The sequence below is a fragment of the Porites lutea genome, chromosome 5 (assembly GCF_958299795.1).
Source record: "Porites lutea chromosome 5, jaPorLute2.1, whole genome shotgun sequence".
Classification (NCBI taxonomy): domain Eukaryota; kingdom Metazoa; phylum Cnidaria; class Anthozoa; order Scleractinia; family Poritidae; genus Porites; species Porites lutea.
This window is the reverse complement of record NC_133205.1, coordinates 6756312-6776855: the sequence shown is the minus strand read 5'-3', so window position 1 is coordinate 6776855 and position 20544 is coordinate 6756312. Positions and strand designations below refer to the sequence as shown.

Below are 20544 nucleotides of genomic sequence, written 5' to 3'. Positions count from 1 at the left end.
TACTTCAGCAACTTAAGACTCACCTTTTCACCATCTTTTCCAGCCTCGCCTTTACTGCCCTTCTCTCCTCGCGGACCCTGCGGGGTAACAACACAAAGGTTTGCACATTTTCCAGGCCTGGAAAATGAAATGCTTTAATTCCATGACTTTCCAGGTTTTCCATGACCTGTGCGAACCCTGAGATAACTTAAGGAAAGATTTTGCTCATTTGCGGACCTTTTATTGAAATAAAGAAAGTCCAATGCAACATGAAAAACTAATCTTTAGGTGACAATATTAATGCACATTACTAAGCAGGGGCCCATTTAATAAAACTTTCATAAGTGTAACTTAGAAGTGTAAAGTATACGTGCCCATCGTTTTAGTGTCTAAAAACAATAGCTACACTTGTAATTTACACTTGTAACAGCTTTATCAAATTGACCCCTCCACTACAAACTTTCCGCTGAACACCAACCTGTCTTCCTTGGGCACCTTTGGCTCCATCATCTCCCCTTCGACCTTCTTCACCCTAAGCAAATAAACAAAGAATTAAATAATAGTAACAAATAAAAAGGACTGATAAGAAAGGGAAGTAAGTAAAACAGTAAAATATTTATGGCCTCCACTGCCGGCAATTTAATAGAAGGACTCTGAGGAAGACAGGAATTCGAGAGGGTGAAGAATGTACCGTCGAAATGTGACTAAAAAAATAAAGAAATAACTGTTTTGTTTGTTTTTTTTTCAAGTTTAAGTTAAATATTACACACAAACAAAAATGTGTATATTAAAAACAATAAGGCACTCAAACATACAACTATGAAAAGGACTGAAGCACCAAGTAAGAGCTGTTTGCTTTTAGAAGTTAAATAGTTAATAACAGTCAAAATATATAATACTAAACCTCGGAAAAAAGGCCTTTACTTTCGATGTTATAGTAGTTAGATAACATACCACGGGACCTTGTGGTCCGGGCGGACCCTCGGCACCTTGAAAACCAGGATCACCCTGGAAAGCAAGATAGTGCAGAGGAAAAAATAAAAATTATGAAATGCAAAACATCTTGACAAGCCAGCACACTGAGCCTGCTAAGTCCTTCAATTACATTATAGTATATTTTCTTAACTAAGGAAAAAACAGTAGTGTTCAATTCTGTGCCCGTCAACTTGATCTTTACAATACAGTAAGTGCAATAGACAATACCGGGAGTCCAGATTCTCCATCTGGTCCAGCTTCTCCTGGCTCACCAGGCGGACCCTACACATAAATAAAAGCAACAATTAATAATCAATATAAATATTTATCAACTGATTCTGTCTTTTGCCTTTGGAGACGGCTTACACTAACCAAAAATACCGCAAGGGAACAGTCCTTTAATTGTTACACAGTGCCATACACTACAGAAATACACTTGCAAAACTAGACAAAAATGGACACGCAGATTATCAGCCGTATTTCTTCCCGATGGCAATTGTTGTTTACGTCTTTCCTTTACACCTCACATACACAATCACCTATTTCTTGCCACTGCATTTGCAGTTTGTACTTTCACCGATAAACCTTTTTTATCAACTTACTGAAGATCCTCTGGTGCCCATTGGTCCAGCAATTCCCTTTGGTCCGAGGGGACCCTAAAACGAGATCATTTTAAGTTACAAAAATGATGATTAATAGATATATTAATGAACACCACAAAGAATAATTTGCAGTTTTCCCTGTTCAGTACCATAGCCAATGACAGCCAGTAAAATGAAAGGGAATTTAATCCTACTAGCAACAACAAACCTCTCTCTTAGTAGGCGAACGAACAATAAATTGTAAAGCAAGTCGCCCAATAAAAACAGCCAGCTAAACACGTAGGGCTTCAAGGGCAACTGGCCAGAAAAAAAACACACTGTTACTTACGGGTGGACCTTGGGTTCCGGGGACGCCACTATTGCCTTGGAATCCCTAAAATAAGTAAAAAATAACGTACAGTCAAACCAGTATTAAGCGGACCTGCATTAATCGTTCGCCCTCAATTAAGCGCTCACTTTCTTAAGTCCCGAAAATCATTTCCCTTTTTTTTATCGTCTTCACCTCTATTAAACGGTCACTTTGTCAATATACAAATACAATAGATACACTGTGCATGGCATTTTGGTGAAGGTTGACTTTTTCTTCCTGAAAAAATCGTTCAAAGCCATACCGCTGGAGAATAATAAAGTGTTCTTTCGTAAGTCTAGCTTAGACGAAAATCTCGGGGAAATTCTCATGACACTGCTCTTTTAAAATGAACTTACAGGTACTCCGGGTTTTCCAGATACTCCAGCACTTCCCTTTGTCCCTCTTGGCCCCTGCAACGAGAATATTTCAATAATAAAACCACTCAAATAAAACTCACGAATAAAACCTTCATAACCTTCTCGAAAAGTTTACATCGAAATACGTTTCTTTCGTTCGACGTGAAACCCAGGGCTGCCATTAAGAGCCGGAGGCCGGGGATTTTCCCCGGCTATTAAGAACGTGACCCCCGCCTACTTTTGTAGAAAAACAGAAGAAAAATAGGACCAAACAAAATCGCTAGCTGCTGGATTCCCCGCCTACTTGTATCATTAGCCCTACAACTTGAAATTTTAAGGGCAGCCCTGGAAACATTACGCAGTAGAGGCTAATCTGTACTAGACAATTTGTTATTTATGTAAATGTGAAGATGTGGTTGAAAACTCCAATTTCCAAGTTTGAACTCCTCAAATGTTTAGCCAAGACTTGCTAATAATCAAAAGCGTTTAGGTATCCTACCGCGGGGCTCATCACGTAAAAAACCACACACGCAAATTTCGTCAATTTTGTGCCGAAGGATCGTTGCGTTCGTGACCTCACGAACGTCTGCTGCTTAAACCTTTCTATTATACTACTCACCCTAGCGCCTGGACCTCCTCTCTCGCCAGCAGGTCCTTGTACACCCTGCAAACAAAAGAAAAGAAAAGTATAAGAGGAAACTTTAGTGACGACATGAAACTACACAAATGAAAAAAGTCGTACGCAATGATTCTCTTTCGAAGAGCAGATGTGTTGGGACTCTTCTCGAAGAACCCCACCACAAATCTACTTCAGAGGTCACGAAACCTTCGCATTTTGGGTGGTCGCTTACGGGAGGCCCGACTGCATACAGTGTATCATCTTGTAAGCTAAGTAATAAGGACTTAATCCTTTCATCCCTGGACCAAGTTATGGCACGAGGACTTGTCACTGTAAAAAATCTGTGCACGAAATCCTACAGTGTTAGCATTCAAAGAAAACCTCTTTGGTAGTACTTTTACAAGGTACCACTTGGTTCTGAGGAGTTTTAAAATTGAAATTGGCATTTTATTTATTACATGTATCTCGTCTTTGGCCACTGTCAGGAATTAAAGGTTAATCGCTTCAAAATATTCTGTCACGGGAAAAAACGCAAGGGGGAGGGAGGCTGGTACAACGGTGTGGGCAGGAAATAGTTGTACCCAGTTCCGTCGCAATTTTCATAAAAACAGGCAACCGAAAGTAAAATGACAAGTCACAAAAATGTCAAACCTTATCACCCCTTAGACCTCGACGCCCTCGTCTTCCTGTTCGACCAACGCTGCCCTATTTTAAAATAACTAATGTTAAACAGTTTTCATAGCACATTTGAAGAGAGGAATTAAATACTATAATACGCAAATTTGTGAGTACACCGGTTAAGTTTGTTTTGCCAAACCATAGTTATTAGAGGAGACTGGTTATGAAAAGCGACAAACATCAATGATAAAAACAACACTGCTGCAGTTTATGTTCAAAGCACCGTGAAAGTGCACAATCCTTTGTTTTCTGTTGGCAAATTGTTACGGAATAAATTAATGCAACGTTTTTATTGGTCAATACAATCAAAATGATAGGAATTCTTTTGAATGTTGTGCACTTTCAGGTCCACAAAAACATATAACAAAGGAGTCTGACGGGTTTCATAACCATTTCACTCAATCAACTATGGCCAAACTCTTTTTCGACTTTCATTCATAGGCACATACGTGAGGTTAACTATAGCAACCATACAATATAGAGCGTTCGCCTATGACGTCACGGCGGCCATATTGGTGTCCCAAAACAATGAAACGGCGGCCATGTTGGTGTCCGAAACCAGTCCTGTGGGAGTTGAACTCTCTTTTCTTATGCAAACGCTTTCCTTTTTTCCAATAAATTTGCATAGATCCTGGCCACGTGAGTGAAAACGCTCCATACTACTGAAAAGTGACTAGAAAACAAGGCGTAGCCGGTTTTTTAAGACCGACTTCAAGGTGTTTGCATTTGGAATGAACACTGTTTCGAAAACTCATAAAAAGAATCATTACCTTAGCACCTTTTTCGCCAGACATGCCAGGAATTCCTTGCGTCCCCATCACACCCTAGAAAATATCATTCACGATTCAAATACTACATGTAGTATTATGTTCTCTAGTTCTTTTCACCAGTGTTTTGGAAAACGAAAGAAATGACAACCGGTACGTTGCGCATGTGTTTTGTGCGCTTGCCTCCTCCCCTCCAACGAGGGGAGAAACACTTAATGGTTATCTACAATAAAAAAGAAAAGGTCAACGCTATTAAGGAACATTTGTTGATCCACGTGGAATCCGATATCCAAACTAACAAAGCTTGCAAAAAATTCTAAATAGATTGATTTAAACAGATTGAATTCTAAATAGATTGATTTAAACATCTGAATTTACGGCAAAGAGGTTTTCCTTTTCAGGCACAAATGCCCATCTATCTAAAACAGGAACGAGGCATTATAGACGTTCAATTTTACCTTTGGTCCAACAGGCCCTGGAGCACCAGCTGGTCCTTGTAATCCTATGTCGCCCTTGTATGAAAAATGCAGAAACAGGGATGAAAAATTACAACTCATGAATTTTAGGACCTCTTAACAATCCGCATAATTTTGTCCTTCTTCTTGATAGCAAACTGTGGAAAGTACAGGTGAACTTTTGCTGCTGTAATTGTTTTACACACGTCCTTGCCATCATTCAAATGCAAAACTACGACGAAAAACTTCCTACTTTCACGTTTTGTAATGACATATTCAAGACCTTGCAGACAAAGTGTTGAAAATTTATACAAATCTCAAAACTCACAGGGAAGCCACCGAGTTGTTAAACCCATTAACTTACCGGAGCTCCTGGCGATCCAGGTACCCCACGCTCTCCAGGTGTGCCAGCCGGTCCCTGCACAAAACATACCCAGATTACAATAAGCCACTAATAACTTAGATACTTAAATCATCACAATAATTTTGTCCATACCAAAACGCTTCTTTATATTTTTGTTTGCCGCTTTACATTGCTGTTACAAGCACCAAACTGCCCTATCGCAAGCAGCATGTAATCGGGCGTGTCAGAGCGGGCCGTTGAAAAGCTAGTTAAAATGTTATCGGCCCATGAAATTTTAACTGTCTAGGCCATGGTAACCAGACTGCAGTTGACAAGAAAAGGACAGAATGTGCAAACAATGGATTTTTATATTAATAGGGAATCATTAATCTTATTTTGATAGTTTTCACTTATCAAGAACGTTATTTATTTCAATGTCGTCTATGTCTTAAAACTACCTTATCCCCAGCTGCACCAGGGAAACCCTTAGCACCATCGGGACCTCTCTCGCCCTGTCAAACAAAACAACACTTTTCACAAAATATTCGCAGAAGAAGCACACATAAGAAAGAAGACGAAAAATTATAGCAAGGTATAGCATGAAAGTCAACATGTTTAAATTCTAGACGAAGATAAAAAAAAAATTAGTATACATGCCTTTGATTACTTTTCTATCTTACACACACGTTAGTAAAGAGAACGATGCTTTTCCACGGTTATAAACGAATATTTATCACTCTAAAGAGATCTGGTCGTATTTCTACTATCATTCAAAGTTGTAGAGTTTTGCAAGTCAGCTGCTTTAGGGGAGGATACCCTATATGAGTTAGCGTAAGTCATCACTCATAATTACAGCCTGCATCATAATACAGAGCCCAAGAATGTCTTAATTAAGAAAAACGACACATAACGTACAGATTCTCCCTTCTGCCCTTTTCGTCCCTCTGCTCCAGTGGTACCCTACAAAAGAGAAGCAAAGAGCACCGTCTTCAGAAATGACTGTTTAAGCAACTCCGCCTCAAAACAACTATCGCCACTGCGTGGCGTAGAGTGTTATAAGGATATGAAATGTCGTACCTTAACACCCTGGTCTCCCTGTGGTCCGAGGGGTCCTTGGGAGCCTGGGGGACCCTGTGAAAAAGCAAATGGCTCCGATCAAAAGAAATCAACGCAACGGATGATCAAGTTCATGAAATTAAAGTTTAATAATATAAGGGTCCACTGAAATAAAGAAAGAGTGATAAATGTCCATATTAGCAGTCTTCGTGTAGTTTTATGAAAAACAACGACAACAACAACAACAACACAGAAAAATACACTCCTAGACATATTTTAATCTGATAAAGACTCGATTTGCATTTTATTCTAGATAGAGACAATTTGCATTTAGCAACCTAAGAGTGAAGATGTTGTCGTCTAAGGTTTCTTACAAAATCTGATCAATTTTTCTTCTTCGACGGAACAGCAGTCTTGTAGAGTTTATCGCATCTCTTTCGCGTAGCCGCTATGTTTTCTTTCGATTTTCAATTTCTCGGGTTTTGCGCAGGCGCATTTACGAGAAACAAGCCAATTTACGTCATTATCCTCTAGCCAATCAGCGGTTTTTGCGCTCTGTCAGCGTAACTGGGATGAACTTACAGTCTCTCCTTTCTCTCCAGGTGGTCCATCAGGGCCTGATGCACCCTGTAAGCAGATAAAATCAAATATCAGGTATACAGATGAATGTATGTATGCAGATAAGTTACGCAGAGGTTTCTCGAAAGATGGTTAAGTTTAACCCAGGATTAAGCCAAATTTTAAGCACGGTTTTCTTGTTTAAGAACATACAATTCGAGGTTACAAAGTAATATTGAGCCTTAACTCCGAGATACGGTAATTATAACACAAAATGTTACTCTAAGCAGTACATAGGAAGGGAAAATAAAAAAACGGAACAAAATTTTAATCCTGGATTAGCCCTAATTGGCTTTTCAGGAACCCGGCCCCAGAAGGCCTTCTTTCAAGATGATTCATGAAACGAGACGCACGGCTGCCTTAGATCAGCTTTGATTGGCGTCAAAAATGTCACACAGTTTGATTGCAAGAGGCCTCGAAGCACGATAAAGCGGCATAGGAGTGAAACCAGAAGTATTATACATTTGACACACTTCAAAGGTACCTTTACAGAACTCTGTGTCATATTTGACGACAACCTTGCTCCACCTTAGACACTAGACAAAGTCGTATCACTTGTGACAAAAGGCAAAGACAGCCCAAAGTAGAAGACGACTTCACGATCTGATGCAAAGGCGAGTGGCATAAAAAGTATTTCGAGCAGTTTTAAGTACTTACAGGATTTCCTGGATTTCCACGGAGTCCCTGAGGTCCTTGAGAACCTGGTAAGCCCTAGAGGAGAGGGGGGGGGGGGGGGGAGGGGAGACAGTTAGTGTCAGAAGATAACCGTCGGTCAATCTCAGCCTCACGCTTAATTAAAAGCTAAGGAACTAAGCCCCCAACTGTAAAGTAATTGGACTATTGGAAAGTTGCTGACATTCAAAATATGCGTTTACAATTATACTGAAATTTGCAAGAATGGCACTAGAGGCCAAGCACTTATGTTTGCGATTACTAAAGGAAAGCAACAAAAGTAAGTTCGACAGCTACAGTGTCAGGAACAGTGTATTCATCATATCCCATATTACCTTTCGGGATTGTCGCGTGCACATTTTTTTCACAACCTTTCTCGAAATAGCTGTACACATGACTGTGAGTCAAATTCTAGCTAGCAACGTGCATATGTATGATAATGTATCTGATATACCGTGATCGCTTAGCCATTTTCTATTTAACCTCCTTCTGCCTCTGTTTGTAAGTCCATGTATTCTATCGTAAAGCGTTCCGACGTAATGAGCCAGCAAACGTAAAGTCACCAGGGAAACTGCTCACCTACCCCTCTCCTAAGTCAACATTAACAGTTACTTCTCACTTAGGGCAAAATGTTGGGTTAGGGGAGGGGTAGGTGGGCAGTTTCCCAGAAACCTAAATTGATCTGGATGACTTACCTGGGGGCCTGGTTCACCTGCGGGGCCATCGGAACCAGGGTCGCCCTTAACACACAAAAACAGACCATGATTTATAATTTATATGATAGATTCAATGACTGAAAAAAAAGGGAACAGGTGCTGTAGTGCTTTAGATAGCCTTTATTAATTCAATAAACACTTAACATAGGCGTTATTGACCGAGCGTGAGGTGAAGATGGCTGGATATCGGCCAAGGTCTTTTTCGTCGTTTTAATGGACCGAGACGATGTTAAGGTCAAATAAAGGTTTAAATAATAAAAGCAGAAAATTAAACAGGAGGATAAAACCAGCCATCTCGACCGAACAAGCTTAGTCAATAAAGGTTTTGTTTTATGGCCAAAACAAAAAACCGTTCTTTGCGGGACAAAGCGAGAAATACACTACGATTGCAACGCAAGATTCGCGTCATTGGCCGAACCAATCATATAATTGATAATGATTCATAAATTGTTTTCTTGCTATACTCTCACCCGTGGCCCTCTGGCGCCTGTAATTCCTTGACCTCCAGGCGATCCAACGGCTCCCTGAAACAAAAACAAAAAACGCAGAACATCAATAACTCTCTCTCGCCCTTACTATTTGCCAGCCTTGAGAAACAGCTGAAACTTCTGCTTATCAAGCATCCCACGCATAGCTGTATTTACTTCGAGGGGTATGAAGAGATCTCAACTAAAGGCGATCATCGTCGGAGAAAAACATTACAATCGCTCAATAGTCAGTTTTGTTAAAACAGTTAAAACAAGCAACTGTAATAGGAAAAGGTAAGTAAAGAAATGAATGAGAAAGATTCTTCAGTCGTGACGGAGTAGAAGAACTTACAAGATCGTCCACTCCTAAGCAGTGCTTTATTCAAAATATCGATACAGTAAAAACCCCCATTCGCCCCCTAAGTTAGCTTAAACAGGTTCTTACATAAATGGCAATTAGCACAATTTAGACTATTTAGGTTCTTAAACAGTTTCTCATCTTCCGAAGAAAATACATTCTAGCCTAGAGTACATAGTGGTATTCAGATTCTTCATTATATTATGTAAAATCTGCATCCCAAATAAGAATTTACGTTAAAATTGACTCTAGAAAGAACAACTGAAGCACTCATGCCACATGAATTTCGCAGCCCTTTTGCCCAAGTGTGCAGAATTGTTTTTATTGATTTTAGAAAATAAGAACCTGTTTCAAACTTTAAGCTCAACAGGTTCTTGTGAAGACGGGGACTAACTAGCAAATTTTAGCCTAACAGGTTCGTAAAAACTTGGTTCTTACTTGTGGATTTTTTACTATATCGTATATTTTGATTGTTCACCTTTTTATCAAACCTTCTCTCCGCATATGTCACATATTTCTACCGTCACCTGACTTCATATTTTAGTAGTTTTTACCCAAGGCTTCATACCTTTGGTCCTTGAGGTCCCGGGGTTCCAGGAGCTCCTATCATTCCCTGTTTTGTATCAAGAAATATGTGTGAGTACATTGTAAATTCCGCACATATTTCACACATTTAACTATATAAAGTGGGGCCTACATTTTATGAAAGATATTTTTATTCCTGACAAGTGACCTCCCCGTAGCAACCAGTTTTTGGAGGTGTAGTGAATCCCACAAAAAAAATAACTTCCTTTCACCATATTGTATAAAATGATTACAATCATTTTAAAACATTCATAGATTTACCCACCCTTTCGCCTGTTAGGTCTTTTTTTGCATATCAAAACAGAGTTACATCCAATATGGCGGTAAAATTCTTCCCGAGAGTTTTCCCGGAAATGGGGGTTCCTTGTGCGTGCTCTAGTAAGTAATTTGAAGAAACACTTCAAAGAGGTTTAAAATAAATCCCACAAGTGAAGATGGCGACCATTTCGAAAGCAATGAGTTTCTCGTCGACGCGAAGCGGGTTATCTGAATTATTGAATCATGTACCTTTGGACCAGGTTCGCCCATCGGACCTCTAGCACCCCTTTTACCAGGTTGACCCTGCAAAACAAGAAAACAGTCAGCACCGAGTATTAGCTTAAAATGGAAATTTTTAAAGGGGCTCTTTGAGATACTATTCAATGAATCCAAATAAATTAACGTTAACATTCCTTTCAAGCAACAGGTCCAGTTTTGCCTATTGAACATATCACACATCGCACAGAATGTCGCGATATGCATGTGGATTTTTACGCATTATCGCTCAAAAGTTTACGGCGATTTTGCTGGCAGATTTTCGAACAATAACAAAAATGACAAGTTCATTGCTACGGTAATCTGCGAAAGAGAGCAAATCTTTTTTCCAGCCTTGACTGTTGCTTCTGTTGAAACAGTCTTTTCTGATGGTAGTTTAAAATCGCACCTCCTTTATCTAATTCAGATTTAGCAGCCCAAATTGCTTTCAATGTATTCTCAATGGACAGGCAAATATTTTTTGCGTAGTAATTTAATAGGTTTCATGGTGTAGTCCTACACATTTTATTCCTACTGGTCATGAACCCATAGAAAACAGCCACGACGTTTAGAGTAAGAACACTTACAATTAGAATGTTCAAAGTCAATTTTTACTTCATTGCATTTAGATGCAATTAAAAGGACTTGACAACTAAGAGCGCCATCACTGCTTGTGGTCAGTGGACGGCCTGTGGGCGCTTGGTAAGAGTTCGCTACAACTACGACTGGTGGGTAAGTAACCATCAAGTGGATGGTAACCGTTTTCCCACTGAGTTGAAAAAAATTCTTGTATTACATACTTCTCTGCAAACTTAAATTAAAAAAGGGAAATGAAATGTAAATCCTATACTTTCCTCAGTTCAGTTATCATTACTATCTTAACTAATGTTCAAATCGAATACAAGCTTACCATAATACCATTAGCGCCGCTGGGTCCTGGAGATCCTTGCTCACCCTTAAAAGAGAGATTAAAATAGTTTCAATGTACATTCAGTTGCAAAACTTTTATACAGCGGACATTGATCTCAGTTTAACTGGTCCCAAAGAAGGCAAACTGCCTAAACTTCTATACTCGGCTTTCGTATGATGTGAAGAATTATGCAAACCTCAGAGGCTTTTACCCAACTCCTTGGTGGATAACAATCTCCTAGATCTGCATAATTCTTCACATCAAACTCAGCCTCATCCAATAATCCTTTATAGTAAACGTGTTATTGTATTAGCCGCTGGCTTATCACCTTTTCACCTTGTAACCCTGATGGTCCCTTGGATCCCTGCTTGCCTCGGGGCCCCTGCAGACGAACAAATCAAAGCACCTTTTCAGCAATAACAATAAAGGGATGGGGGACAGACTTTATCTAAAACGGCTAATCACAGCGAATCTATTCAAAAGAGTGTGTGATAGGATGTTCATCTTTCAAGCAGAGCCATTCTTTTGCTTGCACGATTTTGCAATACTCGAGAAGGACAAAGCATAAATTGAGTAAGATCTTTGTTGAGCATGCGCAGCACGTTGCTAGCACAGAGTTTCGAACCCAAGCCTAATATAGCCGCGCGCTTACTACAGCGGGCTCGGTTATGACCAGCGAATAACAATAAACGGAAAGCTCGCACCGAAAAAACCAGTTTGGCGAGAGAAAACAAGATTTACAAGCCCAGACGTTTGGGCTGTGGCAACCTCAAAGGTTTGACGTGATTCAGGCAGAGTCTCTTTTTCTCCTCCTCATTCAAGAAGACAAAAGGAGGTTCTGCTAGCAGGGTGTGGGATTATTAACCCTTTAAACCCTAAGATCAAAAATTGAATTGTTATTTGTTGTCCCTATTCATTTTCTACAGAAGTCGTGGGGAGAAGTTGATAAAATATCACGCAAATTCATCTTGTGTGATCATGTTCGTAATTCTCATGACTACTCTGTTTTACAAAGCATTGATATTACAAGGAGAAATTTGATGCTGATCACTCTTGGGGCTTAATTAAGGCGTTAACTGGGAACTGGTTGCTGTCAGTCATTGGCTACCCTAAATGAAGTGACAGAGCTAGTGAAAATTAAAGGTTAACATGGAATCGAGGCTAAAGTAAATGAACACAACAAAATACCCTTTCCCCTTTACGGCCCATCATTCCAAACTGTCCCCTTGGTCCTTGATCTCCCTACATAATAAAAAGAGGACGAAATAAGTCGAGAAGAAAAGAAGTCTTTAAGAAATTACATTGCGTTCTTTCAAACTTAAACGCGTATGTTTAGCCTCGCTAAGTGTGTCAAATGTAGGCGAATTTTCATTGAGTTGAATTCTTGCGGAGTGTATCCAAGTCGTTGTGCGTTCATAGGTCTAACATAAGGTAGTGCAAGGTACCTTTAATGACGTAATGCAGAAGAGAGAATGCATTGATTTGGAGCGAACACGTGCGGGAAAGTTTAAAGGCAGAATGAATCTCGAAGCGATGTAACATAAGGTAGTGTGAGGTAACTTTTACGACGTGATGCAGAGCAGAGGATATAAGAAAAATATGCTATGTAAAGTCAGTATTTCAAATTTTTTATGCAGCAGAACAGTTTAGTTCAACATTTTCAAGGTAATTTTAGGTCATGCAATCGAATTGAGTTCAAAATACCGGTATTTTACCCAAATGCACGGCATAAATTTATGCCGATAAGAGAAAACAATAACGCCGCAAGTTCCTCGTCGTAGTCATGGAGTGTTCGTCTTAAGGCGGTGTTACACGGGACGATTCGTAACGACGATTTCTAGCGCAACATTGTTCCGACATTGTTTAGAGTGTTTGTAACATTATTTCAACATTGCTACGCTGTGTTGCGCTGCGCTTAAAATCGTCGTTGCGAATCGTCTCGTGTAACATCACCTTAAGAGAGAGTTGACTGTATAGTAAAACATGTGGACAAGAAAACTCCTTACCTTCTCTCCCTCAGGCCCTGGGGATCCCAGCTGTCCAACAGCGCCTTCGGGACCCTGAAAATATAAGTAAAACATCATTGTCAATTTGCCCGAAAACTAACCGGTAAAGATAACAAGCTCTGATGAGCGAGACGGACTCATAGAGACCATGTGTGTGTTCTACGTGTTTGAAGGCCGGAAAATGCAAACGTACGGGCCACGTTTACAAGAAGAAATTTCATGCGGGCGCGAAACATAGAAGGAGGCAAAGAGAACCACTGCCTTCCACTAAGAAAGTATGGAATTATAATTTTTGCATTTCCCTAACGTTTTTCCTGTTATTCCAAAGCGCGTTTGCCTGCCACCTTAGGACACTGACACCACATGTAGGGTCTACAAATAACAAAACATTATTCAAGAAACCTTGTAAGAAGGTGGTCAGGTGTATTCCTCACTGAAGTGGAAGTATTTTGTTCATTGGGAGGGAAGGGTGGGGGAAGCGCAGAATTGTCAAACGGTATCGGACAAATTTCACGCGAGACCGTTCAATATTTTCGCTCTGTTCAAAGGGAACTTTGAACCGCGAAGCGTATAAAATTTTAGTACGGTTAAGGTGTTTCCTTGCGAACAGAACGTGTACCTAAACACAAGATTTTCTACCGGCCGAATTGTTGAAGGTTTGAAAAATTTGACCCGACCCTTCGTTCACGCGAAACCGTTAAATATTTCTGCCCTGTTCACACGGAAATGTCAAACCAGGTTGAATTTTAACTTCTGTTAGAGGTTTTACCATCTGTCCATGCGCAGAGCGCTACTTAAGCAAATCCAAAATGGCGTCTCCCAGCTGAGTTACCACGCATCCATACAACCGCGCCTTTCCGCGTTCAAATTTTTGAATGGATGGGCGTTCAAATAATCGTACGGTTAGGGTGAACGGAACACCTAAACGGACAAGTTTTCGACAGGTCGAAAATTCGACCGGTACCATGTGAACGTAGCCTTAGTAGGCAATCTAACAGACTTTCTCCAAGCCCTTCGCTTCTCGTTTCCGGTTCCGGTAGTAGGCCCAGAGCTCCGGGCTCACGCTCACTTTGCCACCGAAAACATAAAAAATTTCTAGCGCGAGCTTGGCGCTTGAGAAAAATTTTGAGCTCGACTTGTGGGCAAATCTAGCAATCTGAGATTCTTATAAGATATCTGGGGCCCGTTTCTCGAAAGTCCCGATAAGTTTTCGGGCCCGAAGAGCTGTTGTTTGCATCCAAGATCAAAGTTTCAATAATTTTGAAACTATCAGTTAACGAAGCAAAATTGACCGGTTTATGAGCTAGGAATTGTGCTACCATTCAAAAGGTTTTGATTTAAAAATTTGCCTTTGGACCCGAAAAGTTACCGGTCCTTTCGAGAAACGGGCCCTTAGCCATGAAATTTGCATTTTTTACTTTTACGGTTTTTGTGGCTTTTATTCCCGCTCTTCCGAGTGCGCGAGTCGCTTTGAATTATTTTCGGCTCTGGAATCCTTTAAAACGATAGCGAATACTTTAAAATGACCTTCTTCCTACGTTCCTCTTCCTCATGCATGCTTTATTTTTGATGTAAAATGCACGACTTACCTTGATTAACGACAACACATTTTAAAACAAACAAATAGAGCCTTTATACCTTGCTTTTCTTCTCTTTGGCATGGTCGGAAAAAGACGGTTGAAGGGTTGCAGAAATCCCAAACTTTACACAAATCGAAGATATTGTCCGTAACAAGGGAGAATAAGAAAAGGCGACAGCGACAGCACGAGAAGGTCAAAAAAACAATGTCTGATAAACAAAACAACAATTCTGCACGTGCAGGACATTTTTTGTACATTTCCTTACGTCATTGCACGGCCACCACGTGAAATGATTGCCTTTTGTATTTCTAATCTTGGATACAGTCCGTTAGGTTTCAACTCCAAAAAAATAAGCCAACATAAGATTTGACCAATTGAACTATGTAGAATAGTAGCGATGAAGTTTGAAACAGCGAGAATTCGCCGCCGTCGTCTTCTCCGTTTTTGCTCTCTTGGGAATCATAATTAACCAAAGCGGGCACCAGGTATAAGCGTGCAAAACGCACGTTTCTCGTCTCCACGTGATTGCAAGCCAGTAATGTGTATACAAACATCTGATCTGTATGCTAAACAGCTATAATGCAGACAACAAGCAGCACTGAAACTATAGACTTCTACTTTTCTTCTCATAACCAGGGTAATAATGGAAAAAAGAAAGGAAAGCTTCATGTGAAGTCACGAAATACGCCGGGCATAAGAGCGCATCATAACGCTTTGGAACAAAGAAGACGAGGAGTGATTCGAGGGTGCTTTGAGACACTTCGCAAATCTGTGCCGACTTTGGATTCGGGGAAGAAATTATCGAGGTCTGGAATTCTAAGAGAAACGGCAAAATACATCCGAGCGACCAAAGAAAAAATGGTTGCGTATCAAGCAGATATCGAAGAAACGCGTCTTCAGAATCAGCTGTTGAGCAACGAGTTAGAGCGTTCGGAAGCTCTGCCAAGAAAAAATTCTCCTCTGCGCAGAGACTTCGGCGACGTCACACATACAATGAAAAGCCATGAAGAAATTCAAGAGAAGCAACGTTTTGATAAACCACAATCGGAGATGGTACAGTTAGACAAAACCAAGACAGGGACCATGTTCCTTGATAGCTTAATGGAAAGCCATTACCAAAATTCTGCAAGCTCAACTGAAATTTTCTGGGAGAGAAATTTCCCCAAAGAAATGATGTGGTTCGACTCCCTTTCATGTCAACAAGAGAAGGAACTATCAAATCAAAATTCAGACGAGGAGGATTTTCTAATTGACGTTGAGGGCGGTTTTGAACAAGGCCAAGTGTTTAAGTCTTTATACATTTAACTCGAGTACTACTCTGCAAAAAACGTTTCCATATGACCGTTTCTTTAAAGGTATTGTTCCTACAGCTATGGTGGACTAAACTAAATCCCATATGAACTCTGTTTTACTATTGTCAACCGGCGGATTACGTTTGCTGAGAGATACAAAAAGTTTTGAACAAAGCGAAGTGTTTAAGTTTTTATACATTTAACGCGAGAACTGCTCTGCAAAAAGCTTTTGCATGTGACGGTTTCTTTAAAGATATTGTTCCCTTTGTTACCTTTCCTAGGTGGAATGGAAAAAGTCTCGTATTTACTCCAGTTTTACTGTTGTCAACCGGCGAGTTACGTTTTTTCAAGAGATACAAAAAGTTGTAAACTGAGTATATGCTGAACGGACTAATAAATCTTGATGTAAATCCACACGTAATCCTGATTTCTACTAGAACTGCAACAGCAGGGCGGAATTTGGGAGCTTAAGCAACGACGACGACAACTACGGTGTCGAAAATGTCTCTTTAAAAGTGAATCTACGCTGTTTCAAAATTCCTCGTTCTTTTTTTATGTCTTTCAATTTGTCAGATGTTGGTGATATTTTCTGGAGTTGAATTCTGACGGCATGTATCAAAGTCTAAGAAATCTTAGAATTAGAAAAGCGTTGTCTTGTGTTCCTGCCTCTCGTCAAAAAAGGTGAATTTTGGACGTTTCACGTCGTGGTTGCCTATCTACAGCGAAAAAAGTGAGTGCAAACGCGAAAAACGAAAGTGTGTACCAACCCTATTCGGAGGAATTTTCAGAGACGAAAAGCCGGTATGAGCCTCTGTAAACTCAAGGTAATTAAGTTGGTTTTACGGTCATCTCGCTCGCCACCAAGAAGTCGACTCGCCACCAACGAATAACTCGGAAAGAATTGACACATTTACTTTTTAGTCAAGCTTATTCTAATTTGAAGTTCAAATACTGGGTAATAGGTTCAGTGAATGTAAAACTTTGACATTTGAGAGGTAAAGAAGTTTCATAATCACCAGTGATTTCTCTGAAGTATGATGACAACAATTAAGTAACGGCTAAGAGAAAATTTCTGTTCATGAAAGTTTCTTTTTCATTATTTTGTTGCTTATACTTGGGACTTCTAAATACAACAAAGCTAAGTTGTATTTTTGGTGGCGAGGTGACCGGGTACCATTTAAAATAAGTTCGAATACTCACATTCTTCCCGGGCCTTCCTGGGTCTCCCGTTGGTCCTATGTCACCTAGAGGCCCCTGTAAAAAAAATATGATCAGGACGTAGCGTTAATCTTCCAGGCATATGAACAGCTAAACAAGAGCACTCTAGCACGACAGAAAATAGAAACGGTTGCGTTTGCCTCACGTAGAAATGATTCGCGCGCTCAACATGCGGACACAAACAGAACTATTTTCGTCTTCTAAGTTATGTTTGATTATGTTACGTCCATGGAAGCCCCTGCAATTTAAATCCAAGCATTCGACTTTATTTCTTTATTTTTTTATTCTTTATTATAGATTCACTCCACCGCATAACAAGCAAATAATGAAATGGAATAAGCTAACACTACTTCAACAAACAAACAAAAAAAGAAAAAAAAAAGTTGTGGAGAAGGAGACAACCAAAAGCACCAATGCGCCATACTAGGGATGCCCCCACTAAGTAACATATAAGAAAAATATATGCAAATAGAAATATAAATGTCCTAGTTATCCTTAATAAAGCTTAACACATTTCTTTTAAAAGTTGCAATACTGACCATTTCTCCTTTAATTCCCTTAGCACCTCGGGGTCCACGCTCTCCTTGAAGACCCTGCAAACAAACAAATTCCAAAATAAGCAAAGTGCAGCAATTCATGATCACTTTCTAAAAAAATTAAGTTCGTTTATGACGACCACTGGCGTTTGACTTCAACTAGAAGTACATCGCACTCTCTTAGTAGTGTTGTCCAAACAACGAGCGTAGAGATCAATTTAAGGTTTATTTGGTCGCTTACAGGAAGACGAAACCAATGGAAAGTTCTAAGGGTTCATTTCCAGTGTCGCGTAATTTTTACGCGCGTACGTGCGTAAAATTTACGTTCGCAAATAAAATAGAGGCAGGGAAAGGTCGCTCGTAAGCGTAAAATTTGAACTTCGCTCAACTTCTCGTTTAAGCTCTACACTTTTTATCTTGCCTCTGTTTTATTTACGTGATTAAAAATTTACGTGCGTTAACGTGCGCAGCCAAAAAAGCGTCAGTGGAAATCAACCTTAAGGCAGTCATCCCAAACTGTGGTCACGGTCGCTTACGGGCGATGATCGCATCTGAAGGTTCGACTGTATCTACACAAAAATAAGCAGTTTCATCTTAAGTTCAGCCACAAGAATTTTAGCTGCTCATTTCCTACTTTGAGAAAACGTCAAACGGAATCTTACGATTGCCGCTTGCCGTAAAAGTGAATCCAAATCTCTCTACGGTCAGAGGAGCACATGTTAATACAAATTTTAAACATCGTAACAATTAGTAGTTGGTATTTTTCAGAACTACAAGGACGCCAGGATAGCAATTTGGAGGAAACAGATTATGTACTGGACATAAGAACATCAGTGACTTACTCACTCCTCCGCGGCACCTTTGCCGCGTTAGTTTGTTCGACCACATTTTGACGTCATCTGTGATCTACATCTCAACATACACACGGATAATGGAATCAATTGTTTAATAATATTAATTCATTGCCTACTTGAGCTCCGATTTCTCCACTAAGTCCAATGGCCCCGATTTGTCCTTTCCTTCCATAAGTTCCCTATATCGACAACAACATAGAAATTAAACAGTCCTATGAGACTTTTAATCTTAACTAAATTAGCCAGCCGAATATATCTGTATAAGGCAAGTTTCTGCACCCGCGGGTCTCCGGAGCAGAAGACATAATTTTTCAAGAATAACGCACGTATACACCAAACTAGGGCAACTTCGCGGGTAGATTACGCATCTGGAAGCAAAAGTCTTTAATTTTCAGTAACGCTGAAGGTGTTCTGTAAGGTGACAAAGAATGAAGGAGACTTTATTAAAAGGCCAGAAATTAATTAAGGAGGATGAATAATGAATCTGTCAAAAGAGGTTATCACTCATAGACGTGATTACTCACTTACTTAACAAACCTACCAAACTAGAATCATGTTGAAATGATGAATATAGGAATTTTATGTTTTAACCGCGGAATGAAGATACATTTTGAGGCTTTCAGGCTTTCTTTACGCAAAGCTGCGTCTTTACTGCGATGATCTTCTCTTCATTTATTACAATCATGGTTGTAGGACTTACGATTTGCCTCTGCATAGACGTCCATATTTGCAAGATTTGGTCTATCTCATCTTGTGATAAAAGCGTTCCAGATGGTGCCTGAACAAAAACATTCACTAATCAAAAAGTATTGAGGCTCGTTTCGCTGCTACAACAATAGAGTACATCAAATTCATACATCACAACCAAGGCCGAGCATGAATTCTGACCCCCCCCCCCCCCCCCTCAATAGGCCAGTCTCCCATCTGCAATCCAAACAGTTTTAACAAAACATATAACGCAATTATACAATACTGTAGATTAGTATTAACATCGCATGAAGTGAGATTGTTCCTTTCAGTAAAATTTCATGGAGAAAAACTTCTGTCCAACTTTACGGTGTAGGAGTTCATTAGTTTTTCCAATTCCTCAAGGTACATGTAAGTGAGGTTCTGTACCAGTAATTAAGGCTACGAAAAATGACGTGTTTCCATGAAACCTCCTAAGGTGTGCTGCCCTGCTTCACCCGATGTTAATGTCATGAAGAAAAACTTATGTTCAACTTTAATGTGTAGTAAGTTCATTAGTTTTTCCAGCAATTCCTCAAGGCAAGTGGGGTTCTGTACCAGTAAGGCTATGAAAAATGGTTTCTGTGAAACCTTCAAAGGTGTCCTGCTGTGCTCCACCTGATGTTACCCAATGCTTACCTGTACAAAGCCTGAACTTACCCCTATAAGAGTTATACCAGAGGGTCCGGCACTCCCAGGAGGTCCAGGTGAGCCTTGAGAACCCTGGGTCCCTGGATTACCCTGTAAAAAACAAAAATACATATTCGCTGGCTGCAAACGCTTTGATTTGTCATTTTGAAAACTAACTTTAAGTGGGTTATCTTAGGGTTTTATTTGTGACTATTTTAGCCATTCAAAATACAGTTACAAGAAAAACAATAAAGAACTAATTCATGTCATTACCTGCTTACCACCAAGTCCACGTGGGCCAGCATCGCCATTTTCACCCTGCATAACAGAGTTAAAAAAGCATTAGCTTCTACTCAAGCTAATTTCGCTTGAGACTGGGTCGGTGCCGAATTGGACTATGGAACTGTATTGGGGAACAAATTTTCACCAAGTTCCCACAAAAGCTAACAAAAAAAGCGGTAACAACCCAATCTCCCATTCAACCTCAAAATGCCTAAGACAATGTGATTGGGCAGGGCAGACTTTGTGTGCCACTACCGGACACAAAGAGATGACTGAGGGCATGTCAGAATAAAAGACATACTCCACATGTAAAACGACTCCTGGTACAATTCAGTGTCGGCTCAATTTTGTGATGTAGTAGATGACTATATTTCTGATGTGACATGGTTTTTGAATGCAAAA

The 20544-nt window shown here is 40.0% G+C and overlaps 1 protein-coding gene across 1 annotated transcript in view; it reads right to left on the bottom strand.

Moving 5' to 3' along the window:
- The window catches only part of LOC140937163 (uncharacterized), a 59054-nt gene that overhangs the window by 35653 nt on the left and 2857 nt on the right, over positions 1-20544 (bottom strand). Inside the window, exons 6-36 of the mRNA XM_073386694.1 lie at positions 20134-20178; positions 19891-19971; positions 19205-19282; positions 18621-18683; positions 17654-17707; positions 17097-17150; positions 13025-13078; positions 12207-12260; positions 11347-11400; positions 11019-11063; positions 10103-10156; positions 9579-9623; positions 8656-8709; positions 8165-8209; positions 7455-7508; positions 6762-6806; positions 6201-6254; positions 6039-6083; positions 5582-5635; positions 5145-5198; positions 4784-4837; positions 4329-4382; positions 3532-3585; positions 2881-2925; positions 2262-2315; positions 1885-1929; positions 1557-1610; positions 1183-1236; positions 934-987; positions 458-511; positions 24-77 (exon numbers count right to left, since the gene is read on the bottom strand). Coding sequence (XP_073242795.1) covers positions 24-77; positions 458-511; positions 934-987; positions 1183-1236; positions 1557-1610; positions 1885-1929; positions 2262-2315; positions 2881-2925; positions 3532-3585; positions 4329-4382; positions 4784-4837; positions 5145-5198; positions 5582-5635; positions 6039-6083; positions 6201-6254; positions 6762-6806; positions 7455-7508; positions 8165-8209; positions 8656-8709; positions 9579-9623; positions 10103-10156; positions 11019-11063; positions 11347-11400; positions 12207-12260; positions 13025-13078; positions 17097-17150; positions 17654-17707; positions 18621-18683; positions 19205-19282; positions 19891-19971; positions 20134-20178 — 1662 coding nt within the window. The remainder of the gene's footprint in view (positions 1-23; positions 78-457; positions 512-933; positions 988-1182; positions 1237-1556; positions 1611-1884; positions 1930-2261; positions 2316-2880; positions 2926-3531; positions 3586-4328; positions 4383-4783; positions 4838-5144; positions 5199-5581; positions 5636-6038; positions 6084-6200; positions 6255-6761; positions 6807-7454; positions 7509-8164; positions 8210-8655; positions 8710-9578; positions 9624-10102; positions 10157-11018; positions 11064-11346; positions 11401-12206; positions 12261-13024; positions 13079-17096; positions 17151-17653; positions 17708-18620; positions 18684-19204; positions 19283-19890; positions 19972-20133; positions 20179-20544) is intronic.